Source organism: Canis lupus, chromosome 14 (genome assembly GCF_048164855.1).
Source record: "Canis lupus baileyi chromosome 14, mCanLup2.hap1, whole genome shotgun sequence".
Lineage (NCBI taxonomy): Eukaryota > Metazoa > Chordata > Mammalia > Carnivora > Canidae > Canis > Canis lupus.
The window spans coordinates 32,720,561-32,738,243 of record NC_132851.1 but is presented as its reverse complement, the minus strand read 5'-3'; the positions used below and the strand labels follow the sequence as shown (position 1 = coordinate 32,738,243).

Here is a 17,683-nt window from a genome sequence, read left to right as displayed (position 1 = left end):
CTGCTTTGTGCCTCTGGAGATTCAGAGGCTTACACAGAATCTGTTGTCTTGGAGGTGGGAGCCACTCAGGAGCTGGTGTCCCCAGGCCCTGACTTGTGACTCAGGCTGATGCCCTTTCTACTCCTTCGTGGACTGAGCCTCTGGGGTGTTGGTCCTTGAGCTGGGCATGTTGCATTCATGGTGTCCCATGGTCCTCCCACAGCGGACAAGGAAACGAGCTCAAGAGACCAGGCACGGGTAGGTGCCAGGGTCACACTGCTACTTGGGCAGAGATGAGCTCACATCCAGGTCTGGGCTTCATGGCTCTCCTCTCTCTCACTTCATGTGTCAATTTTTTTTTTAAAGATTTTATTTATTCATGAACGAGATGTACAGAGAGAGAGAGGCAGAGACACAGGCAGAGGGAGAAGCAGGCTCCATGCAGGGAGCCCGATGTGGGACTCGATCCTGGGTCTCCAGGATCATGCCCTGAGCCAAAGGCAGACCTGTAACTGCTGAGCCACCCAGGCGTCCCACCTCGTGTGTCATTTTAAATAAGAAATTCACTTGCAAAGCAGAATCTACTTTTTCCCTGACATTTCTTTCCTTTAGAATTTGCTAGCTCAAGTTTTTAAGTTGGTGTACGGCATACATGTAGAAAAGTTGTGTATAGAATAGACAAACAGCTCCATGAACGTCCGCAGACTGGATGCAAACACAGCTCCCCCCAGGAAACCCTCAACCCCAAGCACCCCACCCAAGGGTAACCCCGTCCTGACTCCAGCAGTGCAAGAGGAATCGTGTTGGTTTTGTACTTCGTGGGAATGCACACACACCTGTCCTCTGAGTCAGGCGTCTTTGGCTCAGCATCGTTTCGTTCACACAGGAATACGGCTGTAAATGGGAAAGCACCATATGACTTGAAAAACAAAGTTTATGCAGATTGAGAATGGGGCTGGCAGTGGCTGTGATGAGGACAGAGCGTCCGTGGCTGGAGTTGGGTCTGATTCACCTGCTGGGTTGGCCAGGACTGGGCTGCCGGGACAGACCCTCTCCCCACTCGAGAAGCAGCAATAATTATCCTGTGGTGACTCCTTTAGGGTGGGCCCTGGGCCTGGGCTGTGGGTGGGGGTGTGGGGTGTGCTCGGCTTTTGCCGCGCGCCCCCCTGCTGCATGGCCGGCCAGTCTCCTCCCCGGGCCCAGCTTGCTCATCTCAGGTGCAGATAGCAGCCCCTGCCCCGCCCGCACGGGAGTAGCGTGAAGGTCGGTGGGTGACGATGAACTCAGGCACCTGCCAGAACTGGGCATTAGCCACGTTTGCATCGTGGCCGGCTTTTCACGCCCGTGCACGGGGGCTGCAGTGCCCGAAGCGGCCACCAGAGGGCGCCGCGAGCTCGTGTATGGTGCCCGCCCCTCTCCTGCCTGTTGGTAACAACCCATGTTTGGGGTCTTTTTGCTTATAAAAAAAAAAAAAAAAGCTGCTTGTCCTGGATGTGGTGGTCCTGGCGTCCCTTGACCCAGACCCGTTGCCAGGCCATGCAGTGGGCATGCTCATCACGCGTGTGACCCCGGGGAGGGATGGCGCGCGTCTGGCGGGATGGACTTCCCCGCTGTTGCTCCCCGGCACCGGCTGCTGCAGTAAATCACAAGGAACATGCAGACAGCGACGCCCCCCCTTTTGGTGCAGCGCCTCTTCTTAGGTAGTTAATCGCTAGAAAGGTCTCTCTAACCCAGATGCTGTCTGCGGGCTGAGGACCGGGGCTGGCGTTCCTGGCGGCGACCTGCTGTCCCGTCACAGGAAGTAACCACGTGGCCCAGCACACCGGCGGCCACCAGGCGGGCGGCCCACTGGAAGGGCTTGGTCAAGTTTGACTTTGTGATTCATCTGGCTGGGCTCCGTGGCCACTGGCTGACTTCTCTAAGCCCTAGTTTTCTCTTCCATGAACTGGTGGTGGTGATTGCAGTGGTAGTGGTTGGGGTGGTGGTGGTTGGGATAGTTGGGGTGGGGGTGGTTGGGGTGTTGATTGAGGTGGTGGTGGTTGGGGTAGTTAGGGTGGTGGTTGGGGTGGGGGTGGTTGGGGTGGTGGTGGTTGGGGTGTTGATTGAGGTGGTGGTGGTTGGGGTAGTTGGGGTGGTTGGGGTGGTGGTTGGGGTGTTGATTGAGGTGGTGGTGGTTGGGGTGGTTGGGGTGGTGGTTGGGGTGTTGATTGAGGTGGGGGTGGTTGGGGTGGTGGTGGTTGGGGTAGTTGGGGCGGTGGTGGTTGGGGAGGTGGTTAGGGTGGTGGTGGTTGGGGTGGCATGTCGCTCCCTCACAAGTCAACAGAGAGGATCAAATGCGATCACAGATGTGAAGGTCCATGTGAGAGAAGGAGGTGGTATAATGTTGTTGTGCTGTTGGGGGGCGCAGGGGAGGTGGAGGTGCCACTTCGAGCCGTGACGTCTTGATGCCTCCCTTTCCCCTGGCTGAGTGTTCCTAGAACATCCAGCTCTGGGAGCTCCGGTGTCTTTTCCTGTCTGGCCTCCCTTGACCCCAGGCCTTCTGCACACCTGGGCCTGCTGTGCACCTGGCCCACCCATTTGCAATTCTGGAATCTGGCACTTCAAGGCTTGGCTGTCCACACCCACCAGGCATGTTGCCATGGTGGGTATAACTCTGGTGTCAAGTATGCCTTTTCCTTATCGATTCCAAATCTAAATCTATCTTGCTCTACTGGTTAAACCAATTTCCTCCCCCCCCTTCTTTCTTCTTTTTTGGTTATCTGAATACTATGTGCTCTTTTTTTAAGATTTATTTACTTTATTTATTTTTAAAAAAGATTATTTATTCATTTATCCATGAGAGACACAGAGAGGCAGAGACATAGGCAGAGGGAGAAGCAGGCTCTCTGCACGGAGCCCGATGTGGGACTCGATCCCAGGACCCTGAGACCGTGACCTGAGCCGAGAGCAGGAGTTGGATGCTCAGCCCGCTGAGCCACCCAGGCGCCTCTGGACAGTCGGCACTTTTTATTTGTGAAGCTGACATTTCATTGGGAGAGAATGGCAGAGAAGGATAAGGCATCCTGTCCCCAGCCACCCATGCCCACCCAGTCGAATGTCTAATCGCCTCAAAGAGAAACACCAAAGCATCATCAGAAGCGGGAGCATTTCGTCCTGTGTCCAGCGTTTGTGTCTCCTGCTCAGTATCCACAGCCCGTGGTGGCCCAAGCTCCCTGGGGTCAGTGTCTTCCTTCCCCAAGGGAAGAGCTTATTTTGTCACTTACCTGTCCCTTTATTTCTGGCATCAATTTAAGGGGGGCTTAAGCATTTCATTTCTTTCTTGGGTTCCACATGTAATCACGACCGTGGAAGATCTGAGGACCTCGGAGCCCGTCAAGTAGAAAGGAGTGCCGTTCGTAATCTGCCTGCCCAGAGCCGTGGCTGGGTGTCGGGGCCGGACGGTTGGGAGAGGAGCCCGGAGCCTGCGCTCTCCTCTGTCTCTGTTTCCTCAGCGCCGGCTCCCCGGCTCGCCCCGCAGGCTCACAGCAGGCCCCGGTCACCCCGATGGAAAACCTTTCCTCCAGAGTTCCACATTGGAGGCCCTCAGGACGGATCTAACCCACAGACTTGAGTTGTTCGGCCTGTACAGGTTTGGTTGGGTTTCATTTTGCAGAAAAAGCTCATTTAGTTGCCTGGATTTCAAAAATCCAAAGATTCCAAATACAGATTCGGCTTTCTGGCTCCATGGACGCGGGAGGCAGCAGCCCCTCCTGATGGGGCAGGCTTGCTGCGTGCCTCCTCACGCTGGTCCCACCTCTCGGGACGGGCTGTCTGCCGTGGAGGCCGGGTGCCCTTGCCATTCCCGGGCAGGCTTCCATGGTGGGGATTTCCGAGGACCGGGGGTAGCTGCCCGCCTCCTGGAGGCATTCCCATGTGCCTCCCTGCCTTGAATTTGTGTCCCCTAATTTACTCTCAAGGTTCTTCAAGAGTTGAGTTCTGCTCCCCCTGGCTGGTTGACTTCTTCTTTGTGGAAGCTTCCTTCTGGAAGCTCAGGATGTCCTGCCATCTCCTGGGCCAGGTCCACTTCCATCTGCTGAGAAGTCTTCCCCAGTTGTCTCACCATGGGATTTCTGTGTTCTCCACATGTTCTCCTGTCGCATGTTCTTGTATGCACACATGCATGCATGCACAGCCCGTGTTCCTTCCCAGCTTGTAGGTTTGTGAGCTGACCAAGTAGCTTTGGAACCATGCAGGGCCTGAATTTGATCCTCTTGTACAAGTTACAAGCACCGTCATCTGTAACAGGATGATGGTGTCTTTGTGGCTGACTTATGTAGCGGGGCCGCTTTGTACAGTTGTGCAGGTTGCTTACTGCACTAGGGCAACACATCTAAGGGGACTTGTTTATTACTTCATAGATTTGCATATTCCATATGATGTTTTTCTGCAAATGGAGGTAAAGTATCTCGTTCCAAGAAAATCGGTGTATCGTGACCAGTTTCTGACAGGGGGAGCTAGTGTCTTGGGGAAGGGGTGTGTTTCCCCCGGTCTCACCGAGGTGTCTTACATGTTAGCTGCAGCCTTGCTTGTCAGGATTTAACAAGACTGGGTGTGAAACTGCCTGGTACTCAGGAAATGTCCGTCTTCTCTTTCTGGAAAGCAGACTTTCAAGTACTGTCGTGGACGTAAGCCTGGAGGTGGGGCTGCCAGCCCCAGGGTGTGTTTGGGGTGCTGGGACGGGCCTGCCCAGTCAAAAGCTGGGGTTGGGGCTCAGACTTTCCCGGGGTCACGGCCGCCCTCCCCAGCACTGGGACCCGGCCCCGCTCCCGTGGGGACCCGGGTATGTTACCGACTGTCAATGATTCAGAGGCTCACACTGTAGCGTCTCCGACATCAGGAGGGGTCTTACAGTCTGTGTGATAAGAAACCAGTGCGTCTCCGTTTATTTGGCAGCATTTTTATCTTTCTGAATGGTATGTCAAATATCAGTGCCTCTTAAAATAGACGTCGTCTTAGATTTGAGGAATTAACAATAAAACCGATTTTGTAGGTGGTTGTGAAGACCAAGTGCCCAGCGTGAGCCTGGCGTGGTCCCCACTCCCGGTGAGGGTGTCATTGAGCTCCCGCTCTTCTCCGTCTCCCTTTTGAATTCCCTGTGTTTTGGGTACAGCAGGTTCTCAGTTATCGTGGTGGTGGTGGTGGTGATGATCTAGACGGCGTCTCCACAGCGGGTTGAAGGCTCTGTAAAATAAACCAAATGGAAAATGATGCTTTGCCCTTAACCCAAGCCTCTCTTCCTCAGGATGAAAGAAGAAGGTCTCTTAAATTGTGCTAAGCTGCACAATGAGCTTTTTTTTTTTTTTTTTTTCATTACATTGGATGTGACAGCAACCTGGCTTTATGTTGTTAAAACATTTCCACTCCCCATTGGGAAGCTGCCATCTCTTATGAATTTAATAGCGTAAGGGTAGGTGAAAAACAAGAAAACAAAAATATTTAACTGTGAAAGAAATTTGCCACCCTACTCTTTTCATAAGATAGATCGTTTAATGGGATCTGAGCTTTGGCTGTTGGACTCTCTCTAAAGTTAATCAATCCGAGTAAAAGAGTTTCAAAGCAGGAACGGATGATTTATACTAATCAAAGGGAGGAAGGAGGAGATTTTTTTAAACTAAAGCTTTTAAATAGAGTAATCCAATAGCCTGGTAGCGTGGCATTTTGTCTTCTGGTGGGTATTGATAAATGTTTAAGCATGTTTGTAATCATCGACTCAGCTAGCGTTTATCGAGTGCCCACTGTGTCCGGCCGGGGCAGCAGCCTCGCTAAGGGGACGATGGATGGTGTGGGGCTGGGCGGGGCCCTGGCTGCAGGTAATAAGTTCAGGTGGGGTGAGAGGTGCTTGGCAGAGATGTGGGGTGCCAGCCCTTCAGAGCCCTCATCGCCCCGCTGTCCCCCGGAGGGATCCCTGGCTATCCACAGAGCCGCCTCACTCCACCCTTCCAAGCCCTACATTCCTCATAGGTTGTTTGGGATTGGATGGGGTCGTGGATTCGCCAAAGGGGAGACACGTGCTGCTTCTCAAATACAGTGTCCTTTCCAGAGGATCCACCCTGGTAGCCATCCGTATGTTTTCTTTGCCACAGTATTTTAGGTTTGTTTGTTTTTATTTTATTTTATTTTATTTTATTTTTTTTAATTTTTAAATTTTTATTTATTTATGATAGTCACAGAGAGAGAGAGAGGCACAGAGACACAGGCAGAGGGAGAAGCAGGCTCCATGCACCGGGAGCCCAATGTGGGATTCGATCCCGGGTCTCCAGGATCGCGCCCTGGGCCAAAGGCAGGCGCCAAACCGCTGCGCCACCCAGGGATCCCGGTTTGTTTGTTTTTAAAGACTTTATTTATTTATTCATGAGAGACACAGAGAGAGAGAGAAGCAGAGACACAGGCAGAGGGAGAAGCAGGCTCCATGCAGGGAGCCCGATGCAGGACTTGATCCCAGATCCCAGGAACATGCCCTGGGCCAAAGGGAGACGCTCCACCCCTGAGCCACCCAGGCGCCCCTATCACATAATTGTTAAGAATGTTTCTGCTGCAGAGACTGAGAACCACATCAGACAGACTGATTCTTCTTGCTTCAAGTGTCAGAAATAATTTAGAAAACTAAAAGGGAAAGGCAAATCTGACGTACTTACCCGTAGTTTTATGTTTTCCTTTGTACTTTTTCTTTTTTTGATGTCCCAAGATTCATTGTTTTATCGTTTCCTGTCTATTTAGAGAACTTCCTTGGGCTGTTCTTTGAGGTTAAGTTGGCTGGGCAACAAATTTATTTTTTTATTTTTTTTTATTTTTAGTTTTCCTTCCTCTGGGAATGTCTCGGTCCCCCTCTGTTTCTGAAGGATGTTTGTGCTGGTTGGGGAGATCAGGTGGGTGGGTGCCTCCTTGCCTCCCTCGAACAACATGCCACTTCCTCGTGGCCTCCACTGTGCCCGATGGGAAATCCGCTGTCGCTCCAGTGGCTTCTCACACAGGAACGAGTTTTCCCGTGTTCTCGCTTGGCTCTGGTTTTCAGGCGTTTGGTCATAATGTGCCTTGGCACAGATTTCTTTGGGTTTGTCCTCTTTGGGGTTTGCCAACCTTTTTTGAATGTGTAGGTTTGCATCTTTTTCCAGATTTGGGGGAAGTTTCAGCCATTTCTTTGAATCTTTCCCTGGCCCCACTGTCTTTCTCGGCCCTGGGGCTCTGCTGACACACATGTTAGATCTCTTGTCAAAATCCCACATGTCTCTGAGACTCTATTCAATTTTTTTTTTTTTTCAGGCTGTTTTCTCTGTTGTTCAGATTGGGTGCTCTTCCTCCTTCCATCTTCAAGGTCGCTGGTTCTTTCCTCTGTCTTTTCTATTCTGTTCTGAGCCCATCTGTTGAGTTTTTTGTGACTGTGTTTTTCTGTTTTTAAAATTTCCATTCGTCTTTCCCTTATATTTTCTGTTCCTTTGCTGAAGACTCTCTGCTTTGGCATTTGCTAGAAGTGTGTTCCTACTTGCTCGTTATATTGTTTTTGTGATGGCTGCTTAAAGTCTTCGTCAGATAATTCTGCTATCTGTATCATCTAGTGTTGGCCTCTTGACTGTTTCTTGTCATTCAAGTTGAGATTTTCCTGATTCTTGAAAGATTACGATGATTTTTGGTTGAATGCTGGGCATTTTAGGTGTTACCAGAGTCTGGATCTTACTTAAATCTATCTTTCTTTTCTTTTCTTTCCTTTTCTTTTCTTTTTTTTCTTTTCTTTTCTTTCTTTTTCGTTCTCTTCTTTTCTTTCTTCTTATTTATTCATGAGAGACACAGGCAGAGGGAGAAAGAAGCAGGCTCCCTGGGGGGAGCCCGATGTGGGACTTGATCCTGGGACCCCAGAATCACGCCCTGAGCCAAAGGCAGGCTCTAAACCGCTGAGCCACCCAGGGATCCTCAAATCTGCTTTAGCAGGTCCCTCTGACACAGCCCTGGTGAAGAAGTGGGGTGCTGCTTCGTTACTGCCAGAGAGGGTAGATGTCAGGCTCTCTTCTTGACTTCTGCTGATACCCAGGAGAAGATGTGCCCCAGGGGACTGCTGGGCAGGGTGGGGGTTCAGGCTGCCCGCGGGGTCCCTGTGATACCAGCCCTGACTAGGAGGGGCAGGAGTGCCTCAGTACTGCTCCCTGGTGGCTTCCAGGGACACAGTGGTAAGGAGGTAGAGAAAGTCCTGACTGTGCACTGGGCCTCCTCTAACACCGGCCCACTGGAAGTAGGGAGGGTGCTTCATCAGCCTTGGGGTTGGGGTGGAGGTCCGGCTTTCTGCCCGGCGTTTGCCATCAGGGTTGGGGGTTGGGCTACAGCGTGGTCTATGGGCTTTGGCTTTTGTAGGGCAGCTCTTGTCCTGAGCTCCGTGCTAGGAGCAGGACCCCAGGGGAGGTGGAGGGAGAGTGGAGGAAGGGCAACGGGGGTCCCTGAGGTAAGGATAAAGGCAGGCGTGCACGTGGTTTCTCTGTTTCTCTGTCTCTCTGTCCCTCTGTCTCCCTGTCTCCCTTTGATGCACAGCAGAAGGCCTAGAAGGATACAAACCAGATTGTTCAGTGATGCCCTTGTTCCAAAGGGGATGGTACTCTATTCTATAGAGTTTTGCATTACTTAGCTGTTTTAGAATGAGCATGTATTCATACTGTAACTTCTGTAATAAATAATAATAATCACAGGAGGAAACTGTTATAGGACCAGGAGACCCTGAATGCCCGAATCCTTATCCTACTCTTGATCATCTCACCTTGACCTCCCAGACGAGGTGGACTTAGAAAGAACAACAGCAGGAGGGAAATGCTTCCCTGGATTATGTGCTGGGGCCTAGGGCCTGAGATTTGCGGGGGGGGGGGGGGGGGGTCCCCTCAGGAGCAGGGCAGCTTCAGCTGACACCTGTGCTACCTGTGGCCAGAGGAGGGGGTGGGACCTAGTAGTTCCCAGTGACCTCCACAGTGTTGAAGGGGCCTGACCAACCTGCTGGGACCTATGAGCCCCTTCTGGTTCATGACCTTCTTCAGGGAGTGAGGTCAGAGGCTCGCTCATCCCTGGGTCCCCAGGCAGGGTGGAGGTCAGCAGGTGGGCGTCAGAGGTCATGGGCAGGATGTGGCTCTTCCTGGCCAGGAGTTCTTACAAATCAGAGTTCAGAAATGAGGACTTGTTCATGCAGTTATTTTAAGGTTCTCTTTTTTAATAGTACAGAGTAGCTGCCTGAAAACTGGCAAATATTTCATAGAAATGGAACACTCAAACTCCAAACTTCTGTGATTTTCCTTGTATCGAACATGTGGTTTTCTCTTTGAATCCTTTTGTTGAGGACGAGTGCATAGTAATTGGACCTAAAAATGCATCCAAATTATAGCATCTTTATCAGAATTAGCTGACAACATAATTATGATTATATTTTAGGGTATAAGATACATTTTTCCATGTTAGTCCACTATAAAAAATGAAAAGAGCTCCTTTGTTGTTATTTTGGTGGAATAACAATTCTTAATATTTGGGGGGATGCATCCTGATTGGACTTTCTTTGCACGTCTTGGCATTTTGCTGTTTATACCCAGCTTTATGAGCATCTCCAAAGAGTGCACGGTTCCCCCCTCTCCCCCACCCCCCTGCCCCGGTTGGAGGCCTGGGGGACAGTCACAGATTTTGTTCAAGAGGGAACACTGTGTATTCTCTTTGGGCTTCTGGAACCAGCTGCTTTTAAATACAAGATTGCATCGGGACGCCTGGCTGACTTGGTTGGTAGAGCATTTCAACTCTTGGCCTCAAGGTTGTAAGTTCAAGCCCCACGTTGGGTGTAGAGATTACTTAAAAATGAAATTAAAAAAAAAAAAAAAGAAAAAGAAACCAAGATTATGTGGTTGGTGGTGAAACAGAGCCCAACCGCCGGCACAGCTCGGGGGTTGTGTGGTCCTGTTGGCGGTGACCTTGGAAGGGCCACGTGGCACCACAGAGACGCTGGGCCTGGCTCAGGTGAAGCTGCCTTCCACCTTGACTGCTTCCCTGGCTGCGTGGCCGAGGAGAGGTCAGCCCTTCCACCTCCTGGGTCATGCTTGTTCGCTTCTGCCCACACCCTCAGTGAAGTGATGGGTGTCATGGGTCACGTGTCCCTCTCTCTGCCCACACCTGGGGTCCCCAGGTCTTGTCTCTGCCTGTCTAACGGGGCAGACACCCTGCAGGCACTTGGGAAGCACATGGGCCAAGGCCAGATGCCACCCCGTCCTCCGGGGTGTGGAATAGCCGGGTGGTAGCTGGCGACTTACAGTCCCCTCCACCCCTGTGTCATACGTAGATGCAAAAGTAGTTTGAGTCATTTGGTGTCCACACAGTGCCTGGCGTGCCTGTGAGTGGAGACGACTCACAATAACTCCATGGTCCCCAAAAGTTCTGCTCAGTTAAGTGCCACAGAATTCTCTTTCTCCTGAGAGCATCACAGAAGTCAGTACCACCAGGTACAGGTCTGCTGGGAAGTAGTTTCACAGAACCTGTACAGTGCAGCTGTGCCATGATGTGTCCATGTGGCCCACGTAGCTGGGGCCACCTCTGTGCTGCGGGGCCTGCAGGGGGCCTGCCTGTGGCCACTGCGCGGTATGGGCTGGAATGACCGAGAAAGAAATTGATGGGCGATTCTGGGATCATGCTCTTTGGGGATGATTTTCATTTCAGACGCTGTTGGGCATCACGGTGAGTAGTTATCCCAACTGGAAGGAACTCCACTCAGGGCGCGTAGCCAGACAGACACTGCTCATGTCAAGAGCAGGTGGCAAAGAGTCTGGTCTCTGCTTCCTCCCGATGGTGACTTGGGCGAGCTGCTCTCCTTTCTCAGCTCGGTTTCCTTGCCCGTGGAAGGGGCTTTCCAGATCCTGTTTTGCCTAAATCAGTGGGATCGATGCAGGGTCAGCAGGAAGCTCGTTGAAAACAACATAGCCTCATATGAAGAAAAGAAGCATTTCTGTAATCCCGTGTTGTTTGAATGGGAAGCCTTTTGGGTTCCTTGGGAATAAAGCATTTCCTGGAAAAAAATAAAATATCGACTGACGGTATTCAGGAGAGATTTTCATTGATGAAGCAATGTTCTGCTTTGTTAAATTTCTGTTTCCTGTGTTGTTTGGTAGGGAAAAATCCTCTTAGGTCACTACTCCACCTGCTTGCTCACGGAGGAACCCTTCTTTTGAATCCAAAGGGAGATTGTACTTGTGGCTCCAGTGCCTTGCAGGGTTCTCCTCATGGGGGCAACGTCAGGTTGGCCCACCGCCTTCCTTTCCTGTCTCCTCTTTCTGTAGGGGACTCTTGCTGTAAAGAGGAGGAGGAAAATGGGATGAGGGAGAGCAAGGGAGTGGAGCTCAAGAAAGATTCTTTGTCTTAAGATGGGAAAATAAACCTGTAGCAAAGGTTTAAAAAAAAACAAGCAAACTACTTCCTCTGTAGTAAAGAGGAAGAATTGGAGATCTGGAGAAAGACGCAGAAGTTACTGGAACACTCTCATTGGGTGGGAGGGGTTGGGGTTCAGTTTACACCGCGTATCCAGTGTCCTTCCAGGGTGGCCCGTGGGTGCGGTCTTCCCCTTTAGAGAATTTTAAAGCAGTAACAGCGCTTAAATGTTGGCCTGCTGGACTGAGTCAGGGCTGTGGTGTACAGCGTTCCCACTGCCAAGCGGGCTCGGTACCTGCATCCGCCGTTACGTCCCAGCAGCCGATGGGTCATTGCTACGTGTCGAAGATCGCCCAGCTTTACAGCAGTTGGCATTGGGACTGGGAATGGAATCTGGGTTTGTCTGGCTTCACAGCCACTGTCCTTTCCATCATACCAACTCTTCTTTGCATTGTTAAAAAAAAAATCTAGCTTTTAATTAGTTTTTTGCTCCTAAATTTAATATTTTTATATGTACCGACAATTATCTTAGAAAGGAACCTTTTACCATTACACCTTCCTGCCTAGTATTATGGGATGAACGTAGTGGACTATTAGTAAATATTTGTGAATGGTGGTAATGCTTTTAGTTAGGAATTAAGTGCTTAAAGAAATCAACAGCTTCCCATTCTTCTTGTGTTTAGTTTCTGTGCCGGCCAGTGAAAGGTGTCTTGGCTCTTGAGAAATGCTGTTTTGATCAATTTTCCCTTGTACCTAATTTAAGAGAGGCTAGCTAGAGCGCTTAATTGCTGTCAGCGAGATTCATTCATTTGAAGCTTGGGTTTTGGTTTTACAGTTCCCTGCTTGTTCTTTTACCTTGCCAGGTCGATGCTGGAATCTGGGCTGTCAGACACGGAGGGCGGAGGGTGGGAGGGATTAGAAGTTAGAGAAGTGAGCTGCCTGGCGTGGAGGTGTCCATGAGAGCGACACAGTCTGTTGGAGGCTGACCGTGGCCCAAAAGGGCAGCCTTCAGTATTTTTCTTTGGTGACTGGAAGCAATCGTTGTTTTCGTTAAGATGAAATAACATAGTTTGCTTTTTTTCTTACAGAAAATACGGCTATCTTCATGTGCAAATGTTGTAACCTTTTCTCACCCAACCAGTCGGAGCTGCTCTCCCACGTTTCTGAGAAGCACGCAGAAGAAGGGGTTAATGTTGATGAAATCATCATTCCCCTCAGACCTCTGAGTACTCCTGAGCCCACCAACCCAAGCAAAAGCGGAGATGGTAAGAGGCCTGGGGTACCGGGCGAGGGGGCCACGGCCACAGATGTGCCCGTTGACGATGATGGTGTTGATTTGCTCACATGTGCTTTGCTACGGTTCCTGTTTGGCAGGCACAGAAACCCAGAACATTCACATTTCCCACAGTTAATAATTGTCCAATTATAGGTCCACTCAAATAAGATCCTGTTTTTGAATTCACTATACCCAGTGTCTGTGGGTGCTTCTCCAGTGCCTGGTTGTAGAAGGAGGAAGGAAGGAAGGAAGGAATGAGTGAGTGCATGAAGGGAGGTGTTGTCAGACGAGTGTGGGTTTAACCCAGCTCCAGGACCCGCCAGCTGCATTACCTGAAGCAGATGACGTGACTTCTCTGAGCCTCACTGTGCTTATCGGACAAATGAAGATAAATACTCCTGTCACAAGGTGGGCGCTGGGGATTAAGCCAGGGGATATACCTGTGGCACCTCGGATGATGCCTGGCACAGAAGACAATAAAGGAAAGCTATTACAGCATACGTGATTAATGTATAAGACTATACAACCCGAGACACCGCATTTCTGAACTGAGCGTGTAAACCTGGAATGAGGATTCAAATAGCAAAGCTTTGATTCGCACAGAATCCTTCAGGTTCACAATGAGCGTGCGAAGGGAGATCCATCTTGTCAGCGGCGTCCAGACATCTCCCACTGAATGGCATCAGATGCAGCAGGCAATGGATTAGAGAAACCTTTGAGGCACTGTAATTAGGTCCCCACAGACAAAGAAGATGTGTACTACACGAGGAATAGCTGCAAACAACAGTTAAAGAAGAAAAAAAGTGTCCATAAAACTATTTTTTATATGATGAGCGACAACAGCCAGAACAGTCCGTGGCCATGAGAGCTCCATCACAGGATTCATTAGCCACACTGATAACCAATTGCTCTTTCCTGGGAATATTCAGACTGGCATTTCTAAGCAGGCTGGCTTATTGATCATCTGTCTGACATCGTTAACAAGGAGAGACTCCAGACAAAAAATGTTTTGGTTAATGAGTCCCTCTGGCCATTCCCAGGGAGCTCAGAGAAATACACCTGACAGAGGATTAAGTTGTTGAGAAGTTAGGAGAAGTTCTGCTGGATACTGTTACTGGAGAAAGATGAAACTGAGAAAACCGGGCACCTGAAACCAGTGGTGGCGAATGAGGAGGAGGGTGGAGTGTTCGTGTCTTCCTCTCCAGCAGCCGAGCAGGGTGGGTCCATGGTGTGTCAGCCCCATCACGGGCCTCGGGAGAGGGACTGGCCTCTCCCCACTTCGAGAAAGCAGGTCTGAGGTGGGCAGTTACACGTAATCACATCTTAACCGAATAGTGTCCTTTTGAGTCTCTGCTTTGGGGAGGAGGGGTGGGGAGAGGGCCATTTGGCATTCAGAATCTGCCCAGTAGCCTGATTAAAAATGGACAAAAGACCTCAACAGGCATTTTGCCTAAGGAGGCATACAGATGACCAACAGGTGCATGAAAAGATGCTCAGTGTCACTAACCATCAGGGAAGGTCAAATCAAAACTGCAGTGAGCGATCACCCCGCCCCCGTTGGACTGGCTGTCCTCGGGAAGACAAGATCACACGTGTTGGCGAGGATGTAGAGAAACGGGACCCTTGTGCCCTGTTGGCGGGAATGCAGACTGGTGCAGCCACTACGGAAAACAGTGGGGAGGTTCCTCAAAACGTAAAGATAGAATTACTGCATGATCCAGCAATCTCACTTCTGGAAATATATCCAAAGGAAATGAAATCAGTATTGCAGAGAGATACCCACACCCCAGTGTTCCCTGCAGCTTCATTCACAGTAGACGGCCCAAGGGTCTGTCAGCAGATGAGTGAATACAGAAGGTGCCTCTCTCTCTCTCTCTCTCTCTCACACACACACACACACACACATACATTATTCACCCTCAACAAAGGAGGAAATCATGCCATTTGCAACATGGATGAATCTGGAAGACTTTACCTTAAGTGAAATAAGCTGGACACTTAGAAAGACGAACATTTTTGTGATCTCACCTATATGTAGACTCTAAAATAGCGGAAATCATAGAACCAAAGAGTAGGATGGTGGTTGCCAGGTAGTGGGGGGGAGTGGGGAGAGCATAGTCAAGAGGTACAAACTTTGAGATGAGTTGAGTTCTGGGGAACTAATGCACAGCGCGGGGATTACAGTGAACAGTGCTGTATTATGTCCTCGAAGCTGCTGGCAGAGGAGGTCATAACTGTTCTCACCAAAAGGAAAAAATGGTTGCTGTTGTTGGTCGTGGTGCGCATTTACCAATGATAATGTATATTAAATCATCTTGTTGTACACCTTAAAAAATCCTATTGTATAACCTAAATATATGCAGTTTTTGTTTGTCAATCACGCCTTAGGAAGGCTGGAAATAAAAGGTTCTGTTTAATTCCAGGGCCCTCCCAGTTGAGCCACCCGTTCTGGGGCTAAGGCTCGTCTGCCCAGACCTCACTGGAGGACCCTCGACGATGTCCACTGCCCCATGGCCACCGTCCTGCTCAGGGCTTAAGATGCCTTGGCTTTCCAAAGAGTGCGGCTTAATGGATGATGGAGCCAGAGCTTTAGTCAGGAACTTGGAATGTTGCCGTACCTGCCTCTGGGGTTGAGCATCTATAAACTGAGAAGAATGGATAATCTCTCTTGTAAAATTCATATGGCGGATAGAAGTCCCAGGGATTAACGGGTCGAGAACCTAGAGATAGGTTGTTACAGAGCTTTAATTCTGTTTTCATTCAGCTTTGCTTATTAAGATTTTCTTCCAACTAAAAATGAAATGTGAATGAGATAAAATAATTTGAATTTTTCATTTCATTTATAAATAATGAGTAAACGGTAAGAGCGCAGAATAGAACTCTTCCTGGAATTCTGTGCGTCAGTGTTTTCTAGCGTACGCGTGGGCTGACTTCTACCCTTGCCCTTGGTACTGATGTTAGTGATGAAAGGGGCGGGTCTCTGCTCAGGACACCATCCCGACCCGTCTTGTCCTCTCACCTGCTCTGCCTCCCTGGTCCATCACTCAGTGGGGACGACCATGTGATTTTTTTCTCCCCCCTTCATTCCATTAATATGGTGATTTACGTGGATGGATTTTCATACCCTTGAACCACTCTTACATTCCTGGGATGCATTCCACTTGGTCATATTGCATAATCCTTTTTCATGTGCTGCTGGAGCTGGTTTGCTAGTTTTTGTTTGTTTGCTTGTTTTTGCTTTTTTGCTTGCTAGTATTTTGGTGAAGAGTTTTGTGTTTGTATTCAGAGATAGCAGTAGGGTCATTTCTCTGATGTCTTTGGTTTTGGAATCAGGGTAGTCGTGGCCTCACAGTGATTTGGGAAGTGTCCCTTCCTCTGTTTTTTGGAAGATTTTTGAAGTGTCGGTGTTAATTCTTAAATGTTTGATAGAATTCATCAGTGAAACCCTTTACTTTTGGGCTCTTCGTGGGAAGTTTCTGGATTACCCATTCAGTTTCTTTGCTTGAGACAGGTGTATGAATACTTTCTCTTTCTTCTTGACTTCCTATTTTTAAAAGATTTTATTTTTTTATTCATGAGAGACACACAGAGGCAGAGACACAGGCAGAGGGAGAAGCAGGTGCCCTACAAAGAGCCTGATGTGGGACCCGAACTCAGGATCATGCCCTGAGCCAAAGGCAAACGCTCAACCACTGAGCCACCCAGGTGCCCCTTGAACTCCTTTTAGTACTTTGTGTCCTCCTAGGAAATTTTCCATTTCATCAAAGTTATCTGATTTGTTGGCATATAATTACTTGTTCATAGTATCCCTGAGAATTAAAAAAAAATTTTTTTTGTAAGATGAGTGGTAATGTTCCATCTTTCATTCCTGATTTTAGCTACTTGAGTTTTACCTGTTTTTTCTTGGTGGGTTTAGCTAAAAGTTTGTCAGTTTTTAAATTTTATCTTCTGTTTTTCTCTTTAATCTCTTTACACTCTAATTTTTATTTTTATTTCTTGCCCTTCTGCTTGCTATGCATTTGGTTTGCTTCTGTTTTCTCTGGTTTCTTGGGTTGGAAGAGATTGGTGATCTTTCTGTATCTCACACAGTCACTTACAGCCTTGTGAAGCCTGCTCTCATTGCATCCCATGGACATTTGTATGTCATGTTTTCCTTTTGATCATCTCAGCATATTTCCTAATTTCCTTGATGATAGCCTCTTTGACCCATTAGTTAGTTAGGAATGCCATTTAATTTCCATGTATTCTTGAGTTTCACAGATTTTTTTTTTCTGTTCTTTCTTACTTTTCTTTTTTAAAATTAAATTTTAATTGGTGCACATGATTACATTAGTGTCAGGATGTACAGATAGTGATTCGATATTCTTATACATTGTGAGATGTGATCACCACAGTGGCTCTAGTCACCACCTGTCCCTGAAGTTATTACAATATCATTGATTATATTCCCTATGCTGTACTTTTCTCCCTTTTTTTTTTTTTAAGACTTTTTAAACATTTATTTACTTGAGAGAGCATCAGTGAAAGCAGGAGCAGGGGGAAGGGTCAGCAGGAGAGGGAGAAGCAGACTTCACGCATGCCCAGCAGGTCCCCAGGATCATGACCTGAGCTGAAGGCAGAAGCTTAATCGACTGAGCCACCCAGCTGCCCCTTCTATGCTGTACTTTTCATCCTCATTACTTACTTATTTTTTACCTGGAAGTTTGTACCTCTTACTCCCCTTCATGTACTTCACCCATCCCCCATCCCCATCCCATCCCCCATCCCTCTCCTTCTGGCAACCACCAGTTTGTTCTCCATAACAATGAGTCTGTTTCTGTTTTGTTTCTTTGTTTTTTAGATTCCATATATAAGTGAAATCATTTGGTATTTATCTTTCTCTTTCCGACTTACTTTACTTAGCATAATACTCTCTAGGTTTATCTGTGTTGTTGCAAATGGTGAGATTTCATTATTTTTTATGGCTAAGAAATATTCCAGTGTGTGTGTGTGTTCCTGTGTTTGTGTGTACACACGTATAACACA

The 17,683-nt window shown here is 48.7% G+C and overlaps 1 protein-coding gene across 8 annotated transcripts in view; it reads left to right on the top strand.

Moving 5' to 3' along the window:
- ZFAT (zinc finger and AT-hook domain containing) overlaps window positions 1–17,683 on the top strand; it is a 193,841-nt gene that overhangs the window by 23,161 nt on the left and 152,997 nt on the right. For 6 of the 8 annotated variants that reach the window (XM_072774597.1, XM_072774595.1, XM_072774600.1 and 3 more), the window contains one exon: window positions 12,471–12,647. In XM_072774597.1, coding sequence (XP_072630698.1) covers window positions 12,488–12,647 — 160 coding nt within the window. In that variant the 5' untranslated portion in view covers window positions 12,471–12,487. Of the gene's footprint in view, window positions 1–11,583; window positions 11,780–12,470; window positions 12,648–17,683 lie in introns of those variants that run through there. The other 2 variants (XM_072774602.1, XM_072774593.1) reach the window with 2 other exon arrangements.